The sequence below is a fragment of the Micropterus salmoides genome, unplaced genomic scaffold (assembly GCF_014851395.1).
Source record: "Micropterus salmoides isolate LMB-PRFRI ecotype aquatic unplaced genomic scaffold, ASM1485139v1 Ms_hic_scaffold_4, whole genome shotgun sequence".
Taxonomy (NCBI): Eukaryota; Metazoa; Chordata; class Actinopteri; order Centrarchiformes; family Centrarchidae; genus Micropterus; species Micropterus salmoides.
The window spans coordinates 25,666,976-25,690,936 of record NW_024043372.1 but is presented as its reverse complement, the minus strand read 5'-3'; the positions used below and the strand labels follow the sequence as shown (position 1 = coordinate 25,690,936).

Sequence of the window (23,961 nt, the reverse complement as noted above, 5' to 3'; positions counted from 1 at the left end):
TCACATAGAAAAAATACAATGAGTTTAAAATATATAAACAAACAAAATAAGGACTAGATGTAGAGATCTACCTACCGTTAATTAAAAACAAGTACATACTGTACATCCGTCAGAATGTCAGATATTCTTGAAAAATGTATTTATAGTATTTATATAAAAGTATATATATAGTAAGTATTTATATAAAATATATTAATGGGACTGAAATATGTGTATAGTGTGTGAGCAGGCTTGCCAACATGTGTGGACAATGTAGCCGATCGCTGTACGGCTCTGATGTAGAGCCAAGAGCCCCTCTCAGTGTGTTCGCAGACTTGTGCTGATGCAGCGTCATGGAGAGGGAGGTTCTGGGAAACTGAGTCCAATTACAAAGCCCACCCCAAAGACTCAGAAGAGCTATGTATTCACTGAACTGACCCCTGATCCTACGTGTCTAGACTCTTACACAACTATAAAGAGACTGCAGGAAGAAAAAAACAGACAGGATAAGTGAAAACATTGTGAGAGAGGGGTCTTTGCCTCTGGAAAAACCCATCCTTTCAGTACCAGTGTTCTTAGATGAATGCAGTTTTGAAACATTATATAGAGTATCTACAAACACAAACACTTGATCGCAGGCACATTTGTTAATCTTGGCTCAGCATACCACTTGGTATATTTTACCTCCAAGTGCTACTGAATACTAACTACTCAGCTAGAGAAAGGCAGGCAGAAAAGCACGACCTCGTCGCCAAACCAAACACACACCCTGAAAAGAAGAATAAAATGGAAGGGTGGTTTTTATATATTATGGTAGTATTTAATACCATCCTATCAGAGGCCCTAAATATTTTCTTGACCTGAAAGCATATGGTGTCGAAAGGTGCAGTGAGACAGGGCAGGGTAGAGTACAACAGACTCAGAGAAAATCAAAGCAGAAACTCTGTACCTCCGGGACACACACACACACACACACACACACGCACACACACACACACACACACAGACAGTTGCACTGAGGGGCAAACAGAGTGTGGTCCTGAGCTCTAACTATGAAACACGGCCAGCAATAAAAGCGTCCGTTCGATAACCGCCTTGAGACAGATAACCCATCCAGGTCTGTTTTGATTGGCTGATGGCCATGGTCACACAACCAATCCAGTGTTATTAAAGATTCTTTCATTCAGCATTTTCTAACTTTGCTCCAGATGTTTGGCAGGCTGCAGGGCCAGTGTGTGTGCATGAGTGTGTAGGCGTGCATGCATGTGCAGGGCTGGTGAGAAAGAGCCATACTTTCTCGTCTAAAGTATGTCAAAAGTCAATACCTGCTGCGCTCCTGTGTTATGTCTCTCTCTCTTTCTCTTTTCCTCACTTCATCTTCTCCCTTTCTGTGTTCTCCCTTTTAGCCTTTTGCACAATACTGTATTTTAACACTCTGAGCTGGCCAGGATATAGGTCGGTAAGAGAAGAAGGGGATTAGTGAGAGGGGAGGGAAGCTGCGCACAATTTTTTAGGAATTTTTCTAGGTCTGTTTTGCCCAGGGGATTGTGAGTTGTTGAGAAATTCATACTTCTTGTGAGTTTGTGGTGTGTGTGTGTGTGTGTGTGCGTGTGTGCACAGTCTATAGGTGGATCTGGCAGACAGACAGACAGACAGACAGACAGACAGACAGACAGAGAGAGACGGGGAGTCAAGACCGTCTCCAAACAGAGCTTGAGGTTGGGCCTACTCACGCACACACCAATATATGCATGCAAGAACACGTGCAGACACACATACTCACACACACACACACACACACACATACACACGCACACAAAAACACAAGGTCCCTTTGTCTGAAATCAAGAAAGTACGGGGAGGAAGATGGAGTGAGAAAGAAAGAGAACACAGTGAAGAAATGGGTTGCTGCTTGTGCATATTTGGACCAGGAGGATGTATGGGTGTGACTCATAAAGCACAATGATTCAGCAGTGGGAGCTAGTTAAAAATAACAGCAAATAAAGAGCCAAATGACATGATGAGACTAGGAAACCGCAGAGCGCACATGTGCTGCCTAACACACGCTAACAGTGTTGGCCACCGGGGGGGTCCCATGACCTCTGGTATTATGTGTGTTTGTACATGTATGTCTGTGCAACTGTGCTGGGCCCACTGAGCGAGCATGAGTGAGTCATCATCAGTTGAATGCAGCAGCACCCATTCACACACCCTCCACCTCTTCCCCCCTCTCCTGGCGTCTCTCAGCTACCCTGTACTTACACACCTCCCTCTCAGCCCAGAAAACTGCTGTTCATCTCTCTCTTTCTACTTATCCTCTGCTGGAATGAGTCACCAGAACGACGGTGAAATCTGTCTGTCTCCTTTCCAGCTGCTTTATCCTGCTGTCTCTTCTGGTGCTGTTTGTCTGTCTATAAAACATCTATTCACCCCTGTCACCCAGAAACATATTACCCACTGACTCCCTTCAGGGTTTTTGTTGCATATTTACGTTGTTTTTAACTGTGGGCCAAAGCTTAAGTGTCAACTACTAAAACTGTGAGAATGGGAAAATGATACGATGCTGCGGTATAATGTTATTTAAAACTGTTTTCAGTGAGATTTCCCCACATTTGTGGCTGCTAACACTACAGCGTTAATGAGGCCTATTTAGCTGCACCCAAACTAAAATGAAAAAGTCACGTGAAAGCAGAGTTCAGTTAGATGCGCATAACTGCTGCTTCAAAATTAGGTGTGAGCAAGTAAAATTTTGACTCAGCTTTGGCTAAAATTAAAGATTAATTTTTGTTACTTTTTAATAAAAAAAACAAACAATATTTGTTCAGAGAACTTAGCACACACAAAAAGTGAAAAGTACATTATCCCGTCATTCAAATGAAGGCTAGAGTTTAACAGAGTGCCTTTGTTAAAATTCTTGCAACAGTTAACAAATTGATTAAGGTCAATTTTTTAACTGTTGCAAACAAATTGACCTTAATATTAGACCTTTATATAGCAAATAGACCTTTATAACCTTCAGTTATAAAGGTCTATTTGATCTGTTTTTTAACTGTAGCACTGCTCATGCACTTATGTATTTGTCTGTCAGTTTCTTCATGGCATAATTAAAAAGCGAAGAAGAGACTTCCGTTGCCTAAGCTCAGATATGTTAATCACTAGTTTTTCCGACAGTCTTAAGATATTTGCACCCACAGATATTTGTATAGTGTATCTGTGTATTTAAAATTAGCAATAATGACACAATCACACAGGTACTTATTTTTATTTTCGATATGATTGTATTAGTTTTTTGTTTGTTTTTTTGGATTACGAACATCAGTGGTGCTGCTACGTTTACTGTGTGTGTTTCTGTTATTTGTGATGCCAGGTTAAAGATACCACGGCCTGCAAAAAATCCCACACCGTATCGGTAAGGGTAATGTGAAAAGATTTTTCCAGTGGGCAGTTCCTCCTAACAGAACTTATGTGCGTACCGTCCCAATAACCAACCTTTACACACAGCACATTTAAGACAGAGGCACAATAGGCAGGTCTGATTTAATTGTGTGTGTTATTGTGTTAAAAGGACATCTTTAAAACACTTTTTAGGTTAAATAGTTGGTGGGTATGGGTGTACTAGACAACTGCACTTCTAGCCTTCTTTTTAACCCATTCAATCCTCATGATTGCAAACTGTCACCCGAAACTGAAAATAAGCTGAGTTAACCTTTGCATAGCAGGCGTTGTAAATCAAATTTACATTAAATTTTAGTTTGTTCTTACTCTTAAAAGAAATAGTTGTAAGTACTGGTGGCCAGACCTGTTTGTTGTAGACACTGGTGGAAAGTTTTCATTTGTAGTTTACTTGGTAGGCCCCGCTCTGAATTACAGAATTACTCTGTAATTTGTATGCAGTGCTTAACATTAAAAAGTGAACAGTTAAATATATATCCAAAGATAGACAGACCTGTCAGGGTGGGTTTGATGTGGGCAATGGGGATTGGGCCCAAATGCAGACCAAACAGCCAGACTGGTATAGTTTAATACTTTGTTTGACCAAAATGAGCTTACAGAAAGGTGTTTCAGGCAAGTATACGTAGGCACACAGACAGACAGGCAAACAAGTAATAGGCAGGCAGTCTGATACAGGTCCAGGTAATGGAAATGCAAAACCCAGCAAGCAACTAGGACTATGGCAAACAGGATGAATGATAATAAACAAAGGAAGTGAACTGGTATATGTGGTGAATGGCTGATGACTGGAGTCAGAGCAGGTGTGACAGTCAGGTTATAGGGAAATGAGGGAAAGTCCAGGTTCATCTGCTGGAGAGCAAGAGGATGGCAGGTCTGGTGAGTGAAACATTGTGGTTGAAGAGAGGAACTGAGGAGCAAACTGTGACACCCACCACACATTGACAGTCTACTTACTTAAAATGACAAAACTCATAATTTATTTTACAATTATGTTGTGCTTCGTTTGTTTTTGCCTCACTCTCAAAGTTTCAAATACATTCAGAATACAGAAATGTGCGATAAACCAGAAATGAACTTGCTAACATAAATGTACTTCTAATCAACAAATCAAATAAATATATTATATGCAAATTATAGAGATATTCTCACTCACCTGTGAAGCATTCACATACAATAGCCTAAATATGATCAAACAATCTCAGCACTGAAAATTTGTTTGCCTGCCTGATTGCAAGTTTGCTGACAGAAAAGGACAGAAAAAAAAACAGCTGTGCATGACCATTAGTCTTTTGTTTTGTTTATTTTGTTTTGTACTTTGCTTTTGTGTTCTCATGAAAACATGAAATATTTCAACAACAATAACAACTTGCCCAGTACCCAAAAGTTCTGGAAAAACCCTTCCACTTTTCTTGTGGTCTTTTGACATTCAATAACTATTTATTCCCTTTGACCCAGCTGTTGGAAAAAACCCTAAATTAATTTTTTTTTGTTGCAACTTCTGACTCATTTGTGTGAATTTCACCTGACAAATTAAAGAAAACAGCGTGCCAATATTTCAAGAGGATGGCAGGGCCCATATTTTGAAGAAAAGAGGAAAAGACAGTGGACTTGCCAGGACAACATGACTCAGAGAAACACTAATCCCTGACCTGAGACATCAACCAACCACCTCAATCAATCACGCATAACCCCTGATGTGACATCACTACCCACACAGCTGGACTTTCCAACACAACAAGTGTGTATGTGTTTAAATGTGACCAACAAAGCAATTGTAAATTCAAAGAAACAAGAAAGTTTATTAATGCAGAGGAACAGAGGAGGAAAACAGCTCCAGCACAGTGACCGGTCTCTTATTAAAGGCACTGTCACAGTCCTGTCAGATTTCCAACCAACAACACACTGCGCTCTCCCTTTGGTGACATGGTAATAACAAACAGCTCCACTCAGCATTTCCCTTACACACACTTACATGCCCTCATTCACACATGCATAAAAAGTCTTCTGTCTCATTTATGTTCATCTCTTTTAGAGAAAATATTTAAAACTGAATAAACAAAGTGGACGCATCATAAATGCTGCTGTGATGCTGTCAGTGATTAATTACATGTGCCATTGTTTCCTCGTGAGTCAAAAAGAGTGCAAGAAGTTAAACATCTGTGAACATGTGTATCCTGCTGTGGCGGTGACGTCAAAGACAGCAGTGTGTTCATGACATCACTGACAGAGTGTGTGTCTGTGTGTGTGTGTGTGTGTGTGTGTGTGTGTGTGTGCGGCTCAGGTCCTAACACACACTCACATATGTTAACAGCTCTCTGCATATTGTTCTCAGACAGCTTGTGACAGGCCCTGAGCCAGACGCATACTGCGGCTCTGATGTCATCACTGCGACAGAAGAACTGTCTGTATTTGCTTGTGCTTCCTCACCGTCTCACTCACACACACACACACACACACACACACACACACACATCCACAGATGTCACACAGCCATGATCTTACCCCAGGCCTGCGACGCGGCTATTTTGTAATGTCTTCGCATTCCAGTTATGAAGCCAGAGAAACATTTGATGATGGATTGATTGCAGATGACACACACCATTTAAACTGCATTCAGGCTGATAGAGGCTTATAGGACTCGCAGAAGATACACAAACTACCTCAAAACGCAGAGACAAACATATCATTATGCAGACAAGCGGGCATGAGCTGTCTGTGTTCACCTGAGAAAGGGATAAAGTTCTGTAAAGTGCTGTTTAGTTTGTGGTTTAAGTCCCGTGAACACGTGTGGTTGTGTAAGTTGTGGAGGGAGGCACTTCAAGGCAAATGGAAAGCCAGTGAGGACTAGTGTGCATGGCGGCACATTTTGTCCAAGCGTACTGTAGTTGCATAACCCTCCCTGCACAGCATATGGAGCTGGTGGGTTTCATAGGATTTATTGGGATGTAAAATAAAGCAGTGTGAGAGTGGCACAAAGAAATTCAAACCCAAATCTCTCACGTCTTCCAGCCTGGGCCTGAAATAGACACAGGCGGGACAGATAGAGGCCCAAACTCAAAACTCAAAAGACATTGCATTCACCTACTACCTCCATTTCCTGACTGAACCGCTAGTTATTCAGCTATTACGTCGGGACAGGTTTGTGTGTTTGTGCGTGTCACCAATGTCTGGCCCTGGATTCCAGGAAAAATGCTCATAGCGTTCTAACACATGCTCGGATGTCAGCTTACTCAACCGTCTTGTGACTCCTCGGTCGGTTCCTCCTTTCATCCATCCCTCATTCACTTACATCATCCCCCCTTTTCTTTGAATGACAGGAAGGACAGATTTAGACCACTCAATCATTTCAGTCATTTTCAGTCATTTAAAAGTTTTACAATGCTTTTAGGTTAGTGGCCGAGCATCAAGACAGCTTAGCAAGTGTTTTGTGGGTGCTGCTATTGTGAAGCTCGGCCTTGTAAATGAATAAATGAGAATAGAATAGAATAGTATGAGAATTAGGTTGAGATGCTACTTATTTCAAACTGGAGTGAAAGCAAGAGAAATATACGTGGTTGGGTAATGACATAGCATACTTGCATAACCTTTGGCTTTTATCCAGAGGGTTAGAGCGACTGCACATCAAGGAGAATGAAAGAGAGTCTCTCTCTGGCTGACACATAACCGTTGGACGTGTAATATGAGGGAGGGAAATGGGTGGTGGCGGTTGGTGATATGACTCTGGAACGAGATCTTCCAGGTGTTGTGACACTCCTCACCAGCAAATTGAGGTGGGAAGGTGCTGATACAGCCGGTGGGGAGTGTAATAATCGGACTGCTGGAGATTTTGGGAAGTTGTTTAGACTTGGAGAGCAGAGTGTAAATAAAGCACACACATTCATCTCTCCTCCGGCAATTTTCTTACTCCAGTAACTGCTAACTACAGTAGCTATTTTATGCGCTGAGAAATGTTACTGGGGAGGAATGGTCGCAAGAATCGAGAGCCTGAGCACAAAGGGAACTTCTGGGTTCTGAAAATCACATTGACATTTGTAGTAACACAAATTACTAAAAGTTCCAGCTCAACTGTGTGCTGTGTGGTTTAGTCTATATGTCTACACACACGGATGGCTGTTTTTATTAAAATTATATAATTTTGTTTATTTAATATTTCTGTTTTACGCAACCTTTAACAGACACCATTTCCCACACGCCTAAGACTATTAAGGGTTACATGACAAGCTTGACAGACTGAAGCCATGGGTGAGCTACGCGGATAGATGTTGTAATAACTTTGTCGCCATCTGAAACCCCCAGGCCAACAGGACGCCAGCATGGACATTTTTTAAACAGCATGAGATTGCAGCTAAAATGTTGGAAAGATGAAATTGGTGACAGGTATGTGGGTCGATATCATGGATAAAGAAGGGCTGTGCTGAAAAAAAATGATGGGCTGTTGTCTGTTATGAAAGCTAACAAATTAATTTTGTTAAAAACACAAAGGAAGGGAATTCTAATAGTAAGTGCTTTAGTAGTGTATTGATCTACTGTCTCTTAGAATATAGACATAGACAATATAAACACATTTGACTTTTCAGCAAGACAGATATACTCAATGAAAGAGTGCATTGAGTTTTAGAAGGTAGTGGAATCAGCTCTCCTGGATCTGCCAGGACTTCGTCTCTCTTTTGATCAAATCTGAGACTTTCTGTGGGTATTTATTTTGATTAGACCGATACTGAGATGTCCAGTGAACCCTAAATAATTAAAGGAGACTGAGAAATGGAAGTTCCACAGTCACCTAGCATTGTTATGGCGATTCCCCAACAATTCCAGCCTCAACAACAGACACAGAATAAAATGCTGAGAAGCAGAAGAAAGAAGAAAAGAGGAGGAAAGGTGTTTCATTTCAAGTGTGACGATTTGGGTGCACACTCGCTTGTCTTCAGAAATCAGAAACGTAACCTACTTAGCTGACAATGTAGGTGTTTCTGTCTGTCTGAATGATTACATGACCTATTTCTTCAGGGTGTGCAAATGTATTGGTTAAAGGTCAGGACAATGTGACTCATCCAACCAGTGATCAGTAATGGAAATAAAACTCTTAACCAATCTCTCTGAGTGTGTGGGTCTATGTGTAAATTTGTGTGACTGTGAGGGTGCTGTTTACTCACATGTAATACTCTTGCTGGGTGTTGTGAGCTCCGTGTGTGAAAGGCTGCTGATCCACTTGTCTCCATCATCGCCTGGCAAACTTTCTGGGGTGCCATTTGACCTCAGTATTAGGGGCTCAGTATAGATGTGGGCCACATCTAGAAGATAACACACAAATACTAACACAATTAAAAAACGTTTTCTGGGTGACCACAAAGCTTTATGTTTACGTGAAGTTTATTTTGAAGCTTCAGAGGTTCAGGTCCCCAGCTTTCTTTCCTGAATGAGCAGCTGCTATCCAAGTGGATATTATAAGCTATCAGCAACAAGCTGTTTTCCCACTTGCAGTAAACTTTTCTACTCCCATGTCATTTCCCATCCACTAGCACTTAATTAATTTAAACTGAGTAGTTGTGCTGACTTCAACAAAGCAGAAGATTTTGTCTGTATGTGTTAGTGTGTGCTCTGTCCTGAACTTGCATCTGGAAGCAGTTAAATCCAACCCCTTAGGACTGTTTAGGGGTCTATGTGCATGCTTGTGAAACCTGAAATCCGTGTGGGTCTATGTGTGTGCTGGGATGGCTGTTTGTGTTTGTTTAAAATGAACACATAAGAGGACGCACACGTAATATACATACAGTAAATACATGTCTGGGTGTTTTATATGTTCACTGGTGCCATGCAGTGCTCTAATGAAGCAGTTATTATGCACACACACTCATACATACATACATACACACTACACAGAGGCCTTCAAAGCAGGGCAGGCCTGGGCCTCTGAGAGGTGCAGACTCATTCCTGGGCAAATGGGAGCCAGCTGGGTTTGATAAACACACACGCGCGCACACAAACCAAACCACGTCCTGTGCGTGGACTCAACACTTCCCGGCTATGTTTATTTACTCTATCCACTCTAGCTCACTCCTCTATCTGTCCTCTCTTTCCTGTCCTCTGCCTCTCATACGCTTCGTCTCCAGTTCACATTCACATCCACATACTTTATTTAAATACATTTATTTAAATAAATTTAAATTATATAACGTCAATGCAAAAGTATCTCAGCAGTAGAGAGTTGAATGAAAAGGTAAGAGGAGTGCTTTGAGCGAAGTGAAATAGAAGACGGAACATAATAAAGGCAGTTTAATTAAAAATTAATTAGTTTAATTTTCTTGGGATAGTTTGAATAGTTGGTGGAATCCAGTTATCTGGTTCTGATATTGTGTTTGTCTAAATACGACTACAGTATTAACGCTTTTGATTGTCATCTTAGTAGTTGGAGAAACGCTTTTTTCATTAAAGCATGCGGATAAGAAATCATAGTACTTGAATAAAAATACATACAGCTCATATGACAGAGCTGTCTTTTTTATACTTTATTATAAAGCTGACATGTGCTTCCTCCCACCGTCCAAAAACATGCAGTTGCAGAATCAACCCTAAATTAGGTGCGAATGTGAGCGTGAGTGGTTGTTCCTCTATGTGTGGCCCTGCGATGTACCCCGCCTTGCGCCCGATGTCAGCTGGGATTGGCTCCAGCCCCCCTGTACGCAGTATAAAGCTGACATGCCATTATATGCATTTTACTTACTACTACACTTTAAAGTGAACTTAGTTTAACTACTGAAGAGAGGACCAGTTTAGTTTCCATTTACTAAGATTATTGGTATACTTTAAAGGCTGCGCTGAATTTCAATATTATTAGTTATTGTCTCGTCAAAATGACAAGATTCTCATCCTGAGATATCATGAATCTGTGAAACCATTTTTTTCTTAATTATTCTAGAGCTGCAGATATTTGTCAGTTAGTCAAGTGATTGATTGATAGAATAATGCAACTACTTTCATAGTCAATTAATTGTTTAAGTATTTTAAGAAAGAAACACCCAAAATTCTCTGATTTCTTTGTCAGGATATGTACTTAATCAAGGAAATAATCAGCAAATTAATCAGTAGAATAATATTTAATATTATAATTTGACTCCATGAGATGAGCACGAGTTTTACTTGACATAGTAACAGATGAAATTATGTGCTAATCGTTGCACGTGAAAAATCATAATGTTAAATATATATGTGAATATGTTTGTGAGTGTTTTTACTAATGTTTGTAATGTTATATTGTTGGAACAGTGAACCCAGAACCATTATTTTGTGAAGCTCAGACAGGAACACAACCTGCAACCTGTAGAGTTCCTGTCTGAAGGAACACTATCTTTATTTTCTTAGAAAACAACTGGTCTGAATCGCTTGGCTATGTAAGGTGGTTGAACCTTGATGAATTTGTGTGATTTGTATTTTTTTGTGTAGTGGGATTTCTGTGTATGTGTGAAGTTGGAGGAGACGTAAACAGGACCTGAAAGGATGGGAAGTGCTTCTTGCTCTTCCGTTGTATTAGACAGCGGTACACACACACACACACACACACACACACACACACAGACACACACACACACAGACACACGTGTTTGTCTCCTGCATGTGGAAGCCATTTTTAAGGTCCATGTTGCATCCATTAGTCTCAATCAGCCGGCTTCAGATATGAAAGTCACTAGTGAGAACTGTTGCCCTCGACACTGCCAAATGTCTAGTTAAGAGATATGTGTGTATATCTCATGTATATTATGGACTACGTATGTCACTGGCAAGCAAGCAGCATATATGTATATTAGTGCTGGGCAACGATTAAAATTTTTAATCGCGATTAATCTCATAGTTATGCGCAACATTGAATAATGAATCATAAAGTAGTGTATTGTGCACTTTTAATTTAAATGTATTGCTATATACACAAAAGTGCAATAATGTGGTTTTCCAACGAAGGTTAAAGTCAAGGCAACTGGACTTGGTTGAAGATACTGGAAGACGTTTCATCCCTCATCCAAAGGACTTCTTCAGTTCTGATGAGGGACGAAACGTCTTCCAGTATCTTCAACCAAGTCCAGTTGCCCTTGACTTTAACCTTCGTTGGATAACTATGACCTGGATGACTGAGAATCTTCATAGACAACATGTGGTTTGCAAACACTTTAAACAAATAAGGTGCTTTTTACCTGCAGTATTCCCTTTACACAGTAGCGATAAAATATTTCTTGTAAATCTCAACTTGTACATTAATGTAATCAAATCAAATATTAAACCAAAGCTATTTGCCACTGCCAGGGCATTACCTTTTATCTAGCTTTTTAAAACAAGTTAGAGTCCAGAGCTACGATCATAACATCATAACAAGCAACAGGTTAACACATATGAATCTGTTGTCTTGTTTTTTTCTGAACAGGTATCAGCAGAAACATTTTCTTTTATCAGGGAGCAGCATAAACAGTCTATGTTCAGTAGCAAGTGTCCGTGATGGTGAGGTGATTGACTCATGCACACGCCCACCCACCGCCAAAATTGAATTGTCTTTAACGTTTTGTACGCGACGCGGAGCACAATTCATTGGAAGAGAGACTGATCCTCGCTGTTTCTGAGTTTCCAGAACCTATTACTGTTTACTAAATAGTTATCAGGACATCAACAGGAGGGAATTCGCATGGCAGAGCATCCCTGCAAAACTAGATGAAGGCCTATTACATAAAGTTATGTAGCCTATAATTTTAACTGAAGTTAAATAGGCTGCAGCTGTGTTGCGCACAGAAGCCGTTGCCATGGTTACTCCCCATAGAGCGTCTGCCGTTTACTCGCAGAGCACTGTCTGTTCACCAGAGCAAAGAGCAACCCTGCAGGGCCAAACGACTATGTTGTGATTTTAAGAACGTTCCTAAGACCAACATCTTCCCCAATACTAATCAGCATGCAGTGTGTAGCTATCCACTTTGCTATGGCATTTGATCGCTTGTCTTGCTTTTGTTTGTCTATTTCTCCCACACACTGCATCCAGCCTGACGAAGCCTCCCGCTGCTTGTTTGGGTGGCTGATTTGCAGTTTGATCAACATCCCAACCCCCTTTGACTCATGGTTTGACTCTACGTGTATCCAGAGCCAGTGAGCAACGGACTTTCAAAATAATAACAATAATAAAACTGCGTTAACGTGCTATAAAATAATTGTTGGCATTACTTAATGAATGCGTTGCGTGCGACGCTAACGTGCCCATCCCTAATGAATATAAATCATTACATCCATTCACTCATCCCTTTGCATTTTGCTTGTATTGTAATGACTTTGGATAGCACTCAAACTAAAAAGGTTTCAAAGAAGAAAACATATGTAACTCCATTCATGCATCTGTCCATAGGCCCAACCTGCCAGCCAGCCATGTAGTCATGTATTTTTAATTATCTGAATAAACATAATGTTTAATATTCGTGTAATTAGGTAATCCGTTATCAATTGGTCCATCAAAATCTATCAGTTAACTATAATGTTCCATTGTTCTATTACAGCTGGGATCCATTTATCAAAATATTGAGGATGGATCATAAAAACTTAATATTTCACCATGTGCTGGCGGGCAACAGTTGATTTTAATGACTGTAGACAGTTGGCAGGTTTTTGAAAATATTGAGATCAGTAATATAATTCAAACAAAAATCGTTTTAAGTGGCATTTATCGGTTATACTCATCCTCTCTCTCATGTTGTTTTGTCCTCATTCTCTGGAAGCTGCTTTGGGGGGCCATTATGTCATTATCAAAGCCACACGAAAGCCCAGCATAAGCAAACTTCGGGAAAGAATAAAAAACAGTCTTCTTCAGCGGAATCCATTTTACTACATCTGAGAAATAAGGATTTTGCTAAACTAGCAAGACATGAGTTGTGAAAACTCCTTGGAAGTGTGACAAAAATAAATAATAGGAGTTGTAAGGACACGAGAGTATCGCTGCCCTTGTTGGAAAAATTAATGTTAAAGATATGAATAAATCCATACACCAAGTATCTGATTATGGATATAACACCTGCTCCTTCCTGCTAAGTACGCGTTCAATCACCTGGTCAGCCGAACCCCTCCAAAAGTCAGTACAGTAGTCTGTTGTCTTCTCATTTAGAAATCTGCTACCCAGAGTACTATGGGTTAAAAGTGTGTACGCCTTGTGACTCTTTCCCTCTGTAAACGTTCAAAACCACTATTGTTGGAGCTAAACACATCCCCACCAAACCCCTAGTACCATCCAAGCAGGCCTTCAACCAATTGTGTGTTGGCATTAGCATCAAACCACCAAACCGCGCGACCTCAGAGCCATTTCTGAGATCTGAGAAAGATGAGCCTCTAATTCAAATCAGACCAGAGCAATCAAGAGCCGCTGAGGAGATCTGGCTGCGTGTTTACACATGTGGGAGAGTATGAGTGTTTGTTTGCACACGCTTGACTTTGTATGTGTGCGGGTGTTCATGTATGTGCGTGTTTATCATGTGTGTTTGTAATTTGGTGTATGTACACGTGTCAGTGGGCCTAAAGGGGCGATCCAGAGGAATTTCAGTTTTCTAGTAAACAAACAGTTAACCAGTAAAACAAAAACATATGGATGGCATAGGGGAAGCATAAACACAACACATGCGCGCGCACACACACACACACACACACACACACACACACACACACACACACAAATCCAGGTTATGTGAGCTGGCAAATGATGTGACATATCCTGGATCACCTGAAGGGGAGCACAACTTGCTCCTCCTCTGGGTATTATCTCTGAGTGTTGGTTCACAGATTGAGCAGAGTGCTGAGCTGAGTTTACCTCAACCCTGTTTCCACAGCTTCACTGATACTTCTTCAGAGGCACAGACTTCTAATGTGTATGCGAAAGGAGGTCTCTTAGGTGTGTACATCCCTTTGGCAAAGACATACATATCCCACACAGACAGGAGCAAACAGGCATCCTAAATGCACCAGATGAGTCAATAAAGTGAAACTTTTATCACACTTCAGACTTATTCATACCCAAGGAAAAATTTACATGTTTTTTTGAAAGCAGCACAGAGACAGGTGGAGGTAAGAAAAAGATAAAGAACTATTTCAATGAAATAAAATTAAAAAAAGTGTGTGTGTGTGTGTGTTTGTGTTTGTGTGTGTGTGAGTGTGAGAAGTGTGCAAATTTTTGTCTATTTAATATAGTGTAACTCTGGCAGTCGTGATGTCTAAACCATTTATATAGTATGTAATAAGTACAATTTACAGAATAATCAAGTATATGATGTATTAATATAAGTGCAGTATGTATAATATAGAGACACTATACCATAATAATAATAAACCTAACCTAATAAACACACCTTCACAACCTGCTGACTCATCTCTAAAAACATAAAGATAGAGATGAGAGTTGAGAGAATAGGAAAGAAGACACAATGAGATGATGTGAAGAGCATCCGAGCAGAATAATGTTCAGCAGAGCGGAGTTAGAGGAGACGACGCAGTAGCAGCTCTCTGGCCAGCAGTAATGACTGGAACTGATTGAAACCACACACAGCCGCTGGGGTTCTGACCAGGATGAGGGATAATACAAAGAAGAGTGCACATAACTACAGCCAATGTGTGGTTTTTATCTGTGTCCCAACAAATATACACACCCATATATGCACACACACAAAGAAAAGGAAAGAAGGGGCAATTGTTAGGCAGCAATCCAGCCAAAAGTTGAAACACACACACACACACACACACACACACACACACACACTCATTGTACAGAGGGGCTGTGAGAGTGCAGCACTGGAATATGTCCAAAATCAGAGATTATAGCTGCTGAGAGAATGAAGCAGTGTAAGCTCATTAAAGACAAAAACTGTCTGCTGTTGAACAGGCTTAAGGGGAATTTAATTGTGTTACTTTGTCTCTGAGATTCTTCTGGTTCCTGGGAAAATACAGCTTTGCTAACTGAATACTATACTGCTGCTTTTAACCTGAAATGGAGACAACCCCACCTGACACACATACACATACTGTACAACATATGGAAACTAAGGTCTAACCGTCAAACGGTCGTAGAGGATAAATATTAATATAAATATTTTACTGGCATAAAATTATTTAAATGTAAATTACATTTACAATGAAAATGTACTGTTTGTTCCACTGTAAAATATCTTCACTCAGACATTTCTCTGTCACAAATTTGTTATCTTAATGTTATGTAAAACATGAATATTAATATATTGTGGTCTGATTTGTGTAATTCTAAAGCATCAGTAGCCACCTTAAAAAAAAACAATGGTGAGGCTCGACATAGGACTACATAGCACCTCTGCCACGACTGTAGACTTGAAACTGGAACAAACAACAACCAAACACCTGAATGGGTAATCATCAAATCTGGCCCTGCTGCAGTAACTGTACAAAAACAGGCTCCGGCTCAAGTATCTCAATAAGACAGTTTGCTCGTTAGTTTGTACTATCACATCATGCTGACACTTTCTATCAACAGTATATGTCATGGGTAAGGAGGATTAAGAGACTCTACTCAATTCAGGAGTTTGTGAGAAAGAGAGAGAGAGAGAGAGAGTGCCAACATAGCAGCAGCGCAGCAACAGTTTCTCAAATGTTTGCGAGGTGGTGAAGGGAAGAAAAACTTTGCTCATTTTCGTAGTTCAAATATGCTGTAAAAATGCCTCAAATTGCTCCTAGTTTATTTCAGTCTCTGTGAGAAACCAAATTAGACACAAGCCTCAACAAACCTCAGGGACTAAAAAGGGACAAGTAGGCAAATAGCAGCATCTACACACTGGAGAGAGAGAGAGAGAGAGAGAGAGAGAGAGAGAGAGAGAGAGAGAGAGAGAGAGAGGAGGATGTAGTTTAGACCGTGATAGACAGAGGAATAATTCAACGGTGGCAAAAATATATGGACATTAGTCAGACAGATTTGTAAATGTCAAATAGCATTTTTGTGGTCCACATTTTATTCAACACAATAAACTTATACCAAACATTATCACAAGCTTATGATCTTGTTTTCACATTAAAGGAATGAAAAGATAATGCTTGCTGTTGAGGTAAATAAATATAACGCAGATAAAAACTAATGTCAAATAATGACCAACTTCATGTATGTCATATCTGACAAGGTAGTTAATTGATATCTGACTGACAGGACAAGGTGATTCACAGCCCCAAATCCTCAAAGTCCCGACTCAGAGCTCTTTAGATGAAAAGTTTAAAACAATAAGATGTGCTTAGAAGTTGAACTGAGAGAATTTAACAACTTTCTGCCAGCTGTTGGTCAATAATACTTGATTACTAACGAGCACTCTGTTTTTGATCAGCAAAAGGACACATCACATAATACACAGAGGTATATTTTTGAGTAAACCATCTGTAGGTGAGTGTAAAAAGTGCAGACCAATTTTCCAGAGATCATAGCGGCCAAACAACAGCTAAAAAAGATGCATTTTGTTTGGGCAGCTTATGAAATTACTATATATCGCTGTTGACAACAATGAGCTCCAGTGAAAACCTCCTCCAGCTTGTTAAGACACGGATAATAATGCAAATCATGGTTAGAATCATAGGGGTGATTTAAAAATTGCTGTATTTAAAAATTGTTATTTCAATATAGAAACGTCAATTCAGAAACAAAAGCAGAGGGATGGGCAAGGAAAGAGAAAAAAAGAGAGTGAGAGAGACGCCACTGGTGAAAGAGAATGAGGGAATCTGGCATGTGGTGTTAAGAGGCTCCTGTCTAAACAGACGGCCTCATTGCATCTTCGTGCCTGAGTGACAGCAAGACTCACAACAGCAAGAGGCACACATCTGTCAGCACACACACCACTGTTCAATGGCCTTGTAGCGACTGAGCAAAGCTTTACTCCCTTACAGCTGAAAAGACTGCAATCCAAGTATGGGGTGCCAAGAAGGCTAAAACTCTCACCGAACTCTTCTAGTGCATTGTGATAAGCTGGCTCCCATGCTGATGCTACCAAGTCATTGTCATAATTAAACTATGGCCTCAAAAACAAACCAGAGAAATGAATTATTGTGTCACAGTCTAAGATGCAAAGAACATTGTCGTCTATTGTAAACTCTGCGACCAGCGAAAAGCTTTCAACCACGAACATTTCTACATCTGATTTATTGAAGCATCTGCTGAAGCAGCACAGCGACGTGAAACTTGTAGAAAGAAACTCTGGCAGCTGCTGTCACTGATGCTTGGACTAGTCGGGAGAGAGTGGCTTTAACGTAACGTTTTGTAACTATTGAATCCTGCTCTTATAAACAGGCTACATGTGCAGAAAAACAGCTGTTTAAAAATCGGGATTTACTTGCTTTATTTTTTTATTTCAGCTGCTGGCGTTACGTTAGGCCTATATGCTTTTTTAACAACCACACTCCTTGCTGCTGTTATGGATATGATGTTTGTTAAAAAGTCGGGAGAGACTGCTTTGTTTGTAGGTGAAAGGGGGTGGTAGTGAAAGCAATGTTTCCCATAATTAGCCTATAAATTGGATAATTATCAACGCAGCCGCCACATATTGATTTTCCCAATTTTTAGATTTGGAAAGGTTAAGGAGCTGTACTGAGGAGCATATATTCGTGCAGCACCTCCTGGCTCGCTCCCTCTCTCTCTCCCTCTCTCTCGTGAACATCGCTAAACAACATGTCCAATGTCAGAATAGTAAAGTAATAATATTACTTTTTTAAGGAGTAATAAGTAACTAGTAATATATTACAATTTCTGAGTAACTTGCCCAACACTGGTGACAAGACATCCGCCTGCTGCCTCTCCTCTCCCATCTTAACACTAGCTACCCTCCAGGCAGTCAACGGACATAAAGATGTTACTGTGATGTAGAGACAGAGCTCAGTTAAAACTTTATGGATGAAAGATACTTTTGTTACAGATTAATAACTCACCACTCTGAAACTCTTGCAGCTGAACAGAAGCCGTGTTTACCGGCTTCTCACGACCCGCCTTTCTCGGCTTCTGATCGGCTAGTAGTCCTTAACTAGGAACTGCGCATGTGCAACTGCCAACAAAGATCTTGTAGAGGTGGAATGCAACACTCCATAGCTAAACAAAGCGTTCAACACACGGGGTGAAAAGAGCAGCTGCAGCAATGTGCAGTATGACAAAAAATATGGTATTTTTTGAAAATGAAACCATGTAAACCTGTTCTGGTACAACCCCTAAATAAGATTTTGAACCTGAAAATGAGCACAATATGACCACATTAAATCTTACAGGTTTTGTATCTGTAAAACCTTCTCAACGCCAAGAATAGCCACTTTTTGAGCATTGCGTTGTTTCATCGTCGTCTTTCGACCAATCAGAAGTTAGTAGGCGGGATTAAGAATGAGTATGCCATTTTTCTATACAGTTAGCTAGCTCCCTGACTACATTCATGAAAAAAAGCAACTGAAAAATGGTGACATGTGTGGATGACATTTACACATAAGTAGACTTACATAAATAACAACTCTTGACTCTTAAATCAGTGTTCTGCTCCTAGCAGCTGCTACAACAGCTTCAATGTCAGTGGCATACTGATTGCTAAGGGCAAAACAAAACACCCAACAAGAAACTGACTAAATTAATGTCAATTTGAATTAATTAAATGAAAGGAAAAGGCAATTCAGTCTGATTATCAGGCTAGCCAGGAACAGGAAAAGAGACATTACAGAGATAGTACATGGGGGTAAGAAACTTATTGGTAGCCGTTCAGTGCAAAAGTTTGATTGAAGTCTCAGTTGGATCTATATATGTGCCTGTTGTGATATCCCAAAACCCTGCACTGCTCAGGCAGAGGGATGGGTGGGGGGTGAAGCAGAGAGCTGAAAGCAGGGCCTTGTTGCCCTCAGTGGTAGCCTGACCAATCTTATCCTCCCCATTCTGGGTCACCTACCTACCCTCAGCCTACACACACACACACACACACACACACACACACACAAACATGCTAGACTAGTCAGCCAGACAAGCAGTCTAACTTTAGTGGGAGAAGCCACAGTTATACTTTGTGTTGGCTTCCTGGGCAGCATGTACAGGTAAAGTCAGCACAGCCACAAGAACATGTTCAGGCACAACCCTAATGTTTAATACCTCTAAAACATTTCTCAGAGGTACCATCATTAAATCTGATGCTGTACTTACACTCCTCATGGTAAACCGCAATGTAGAAGAGAACAGAGATGTGCGTGTGTATATTCAGTATTTTTGAACATTCAATACAGTAATCATAATAGATTGGGTTGAGACTTGCCTTTAAAAAACAAAACAAAAAATATAAAAAGAATTCCATCAACTATTGAAAATGTTTGCGGCAGCTGCCCATGGCAACAAGCCACTTAAACCTCTGCACACTTCCCTAAATGTTTACCACACCTACCCCAATTACCCCATAGGGCCTGCACTCTGAGCTGCAGTCAGTGAAGCTTGAGGGAACTTGAATCATTTCGGCTAATCCTGGATGAGTCATTCAGGCACAATATTTCCCTGAGCTGGTCCATGTTCCCTTGTTCCCACCCCAGCGTCAGTCAACCCTTACCATGACCAATCACACAAAGGGGAAAGGTCATAGGTTAATTCCCAAAACCCCAGGAGTCCCATTGCAGCCTTTAAGCGTTCCACAGCCCTGAATTGGTCGTGACCCCTTAAATGATCCAAGGCGGCACGTCCCCCACATGGACCGGTCTCCGATCACACAACTGTTTTGTCTGTCGGTGGGAAGGCCTCTGACCTAATGTCTCAGTATGGCATCCGTCATAAACACCACAGTAATTTGGGGGGGGGGATTTAGTGGGAGTTACTAGAACACAGCTTCATTAGTGGTGACTAATAAGCATTCTTAAAGTTTTAAACACAGCAGTCACTCAAAAATACGTACTTTTACGAAGTTGAATAAATGGGTCTATTCTTGTGTTTGGATAACAAGATCTCCTATAGCTTGCAAAGACAGGATGCTGTGTTGCTATGTATTCACACACATAGGAGCATGAAAGAGCATGGAGAGGTCTTCTCTCTCCGCACTAATCCACTAGCGCTTCTTTTCCACAATAAATGTCTTAATCTCTTAATAACTATTTATTACACTTATTTGACGAGCCACAGCTGTCTATAAGCACATGCACACACAACAACAACACACACACCAAAAAGTAACAAAGGAGGTTTAATAGAACTTATTGATAGTAGTTGTAAACGTTAGCCTAATACAGGCACGTTCAGTACCACATAAGTGTTTGTCGAGTTTCTTGTTCTTCCTCCAGCACATACACACACACACACACACACACACACACACACACACACACACACACACAGAAACAGCTACATGCCAACGTTAGGAAAGCTGTTTGTTTAGGTTTGCGTGTTTTTCCACTGCAATCTCATCCTTACCTGCACTAGGACAGGGTTTTGGGTTTGGGCAGCTGTTCGCTCTCTCTGCGGTCGAGGTTGTGTGTGAACTGGTTTGTGGAGCTGTTAGATTTGGGTCCCCATCATCAGGTGTCTCTGGGGAGATGGCAGGGGCACTCTTCTCCTCATCCATGGACATAGGCCTGGCTCTTATGGGAGGAGGTGGAGGGGCCAAGGAGTGAGCCTGAAGCAGAGAGAGGAAATATTATACACATCTACATGTGTTAGATATATTATTACAGAGATGATTGCATGGGTCACATGCGAGATTTCTCGATGGCCTTTTAAACTGAGCAACAGGCCGACAGGCTGTGTTTTATAGAGAGAGATGTCGTCAGGCACAACTTGAACCAGCATGAATCCCTTTCAGCTATTCTGAAATCACTACAGGAAGGGCAGACTGCTTTCATGAAACAGTGGTAACACAACGGATGTGCCTAATCATAGCCTACATTTAATTAATAGATTGTAAACTCTTTAAAGAAACGTTGTGCAACTAATAAAAAGGGCTTTTCTTTCTTTCTTTATTTACAGTATTTCAGGTGCTTTATTGGAGAAAATCAAGATCAGTAATTTCGGCACTAAAGCATGAGATAAAAAGACACATTAACAAGAGAAGCATGGAGAAAAAAAGTCGAGCCAAGAGTAATTCATCATCAGAAAAAGCATCCCAAGGATATGTCATGCTTAGTCACAAGAAAATGTGCATGAGGTGCATAAAAACTGTCATTGCTCTATATCACTCAGTTTAAGAGCGACTTATCTCTGCCTCAAGCTGATGTGAGGTGAGCGTTCTGGCGCTAAATGGCTTATTTCAATGATAAAGCGCTATATAAATGTAATGCATTATTATTATTATTATTATCAAAACTCCTGCAACAAGCACAAAGAAAACATCCATAGCCTATGATGTGATATGTGTGTATAAATCATGTAGCCTATAAATATTAAACGGGACAAGTTCGGTGCATGTGTCACGTGCCAACGTGTGTTTGACGCGCGCATACCCTGCCAGAGCAGCTCAGCTGGACAGCTGTTTGCGCGCTCCCGTGATTTTGCTCCGCACTCGCTGCCCCCCCAAAAGATTTGACAACCTATAGCCAACTTTTTGTGAAAGCCTTGATGAAGCGACGTTTATCGAGTTCGTATTGTGTTAATGCAATTACCTTCAATGCTAAATAACCACAAGGGCTTAGTTTTGTACTTCTGAAACAGTTAAAGGGTTTAAAAAGTTTCGGTGGAAAGAGAAAACGACATCTCACATTTAAAAACAGTGCACGTCTAGCTTATGTGTGACCGTTCACCCATGTTTTAAAAATGTTAAAGTCTACCTTTTAAAATAAAATCTAAGCTGAACTTTAGTATAATAACACTAAATGTTAATAACAGGCGTACTCTGTATACCTTTACTGCTTGCGCCCTGCTTCCCCGAAACGAGTCCCTGCATGCTCAGACCGAGCTCAGCTCCAATGAGGGGATCCTTTTCACAGTCTGCCTTTATATCTGCAGCACAACAACTCGCTTTGAACCACAACAACAGCACGGGGAAACAGCCTCTTACCTTCTCTCTGGATGGGGGCGCGCTGCAGCCAAACCTTTGACTAATTCATTCTCTGACCGCTCCAGGTGGACTTCTCGCCCTCCGAGACCTTTCCCGTCCTCTTTCCCTCCACTCTTGTCAATTTACACGACCACCGAATCTCCTTTCGACTCATGCAGGTGGCCCCAAGCTCCCAATTCAATGCATTTTTCTCCAGCGAAGATAGTTTTCTCTCCGCCTCCAAAGTTTCTCTCTCCGGCTCGCCCCGTCCTCCAGCACACCAGATGTTGGGAAGTTTGCGCGTCTCTGCAAGCCAGCTCGCCGAATACTTTTAGTCTACACTGCAGGTTTTCTCGCCATCTGTTGCGTCTCTGAGAACAAAGTTCAAGTACAGCACTGTCCCAAACTTGTGTAAACTCCTAAAATGAGCAGTGCCGTGTACTTTGTGTATCTCTCACTCTCTCTCTTTTACTCCCACTATACTTGCCCGAGACTTCTGTGCTGCGGCTATTGGACAGGAAACTACTGTCAGCCGTGATTGTGCTTCCTCCAGGCTACAAACTTGTTGGGCTGAACTATACTGTCATATAATTACCCCTTAACCCGAACCAGACACAGCACTAACACAGGGTAGCTTTCATCAGGATTTATGAGCTCAGGAACCATATGTTTTGTCATTAATAATAGAGTAAAATATAACTTTTTATGTACAAGAGCAGCAATGCAGGTAACGATCCTATAATAATCCTACAATACTTTATGCAGGGAAAGATGGTTCATTTGCTGCTTTTTGTCAGCCAATAATGCTTTTTTTGTTTCAACATTGAAGAAACTCTAAAAACATAAATGTTAATTGTGAGGAACCAGCTGTAATGATGAGGTTCATTGTTATTTTGTAAAACTCTTTCTTCTTCAAACCAGTGGCAATTGATTTTGGCAAGATGCCAAGTATATGTTTTGTACTCTGCCATGACTCAACTAAACCTTTGTTCTTCAGGTGCAAGGTCACTGTTTTTGAGTTTGTAGTGATTCACTGTGGGAATTTTCTTACATTCTTCTTGGTGTGCATGAGGCCTTTTAAGATGTCCCAGTGTAAGACCAAACTAGGTCATTTAGTCAGTGGTGACTCATGATTCATCCTCATGTTAGTAACAGTAATCCCTGCAGAGCACATATACCTATATTATAATGACATCAAGATTTTAACTGAATTGATGTATGTCACAATTTTGCACTCTGTAATCTGAATGAAAATACATTAAGTGAGACGAGAAAGTACAAATGAATCGTCTGACATCCGTAGTGGACATTCCACCTAACAAAAAAACTAATTAGGTTTAGCTAAATACAAATTTACCAGGGAGTCAGGATAATAACATATACTATAAATGTATATTTACATTTACGCTCACACAAATATGGATATACAAGAGATTTGACAGTTATAATAGTTGTCAAACCTGTGTTTATAGCACTACATATTGGACATGGTAAATACACTGACTTTTCTTGAAAAATAATGCCAGCAGGTGTGGATGCAGGACCTGATATTCATATTTTAAGA

The 23,961-nt window shown here is 40.7% G+C and overlaps 1 protein-coding gene across 1 annotated transcript in view; it reads right to left on the bottom strand.

Annotated features, from left to right (window-relative positions):
- Positions 1-22,916, bottom strand: part of mdfi (MyoD family inhibitor) — a 28,655-nt gene extending 5,739 nt beyond the window's left edge. The window contains exons 1-3 of the mRNA XM_038696954.1: positions 22,419-22,916; positions 20,840-21,041; positions 8,586-8,723 (exon numbers count right to left, since the gene is read on the bottom strand). Of these exons, the coding sequence (XP_038552882.1) occupies positions 8,586-8,723; positions 20,840-20,996 (295 nt within the window). The 5' untranslated portion in view covers positions 20,997-21,041; positions 22,419-22,916. The remainder of the gene's footprint in view (positions 1-8,585; positions 8,724-20,839; positions 21,042-22,418) is intronic.
- Positions 22,917-23,961: the final 1,045 nt, after the last annotated feature.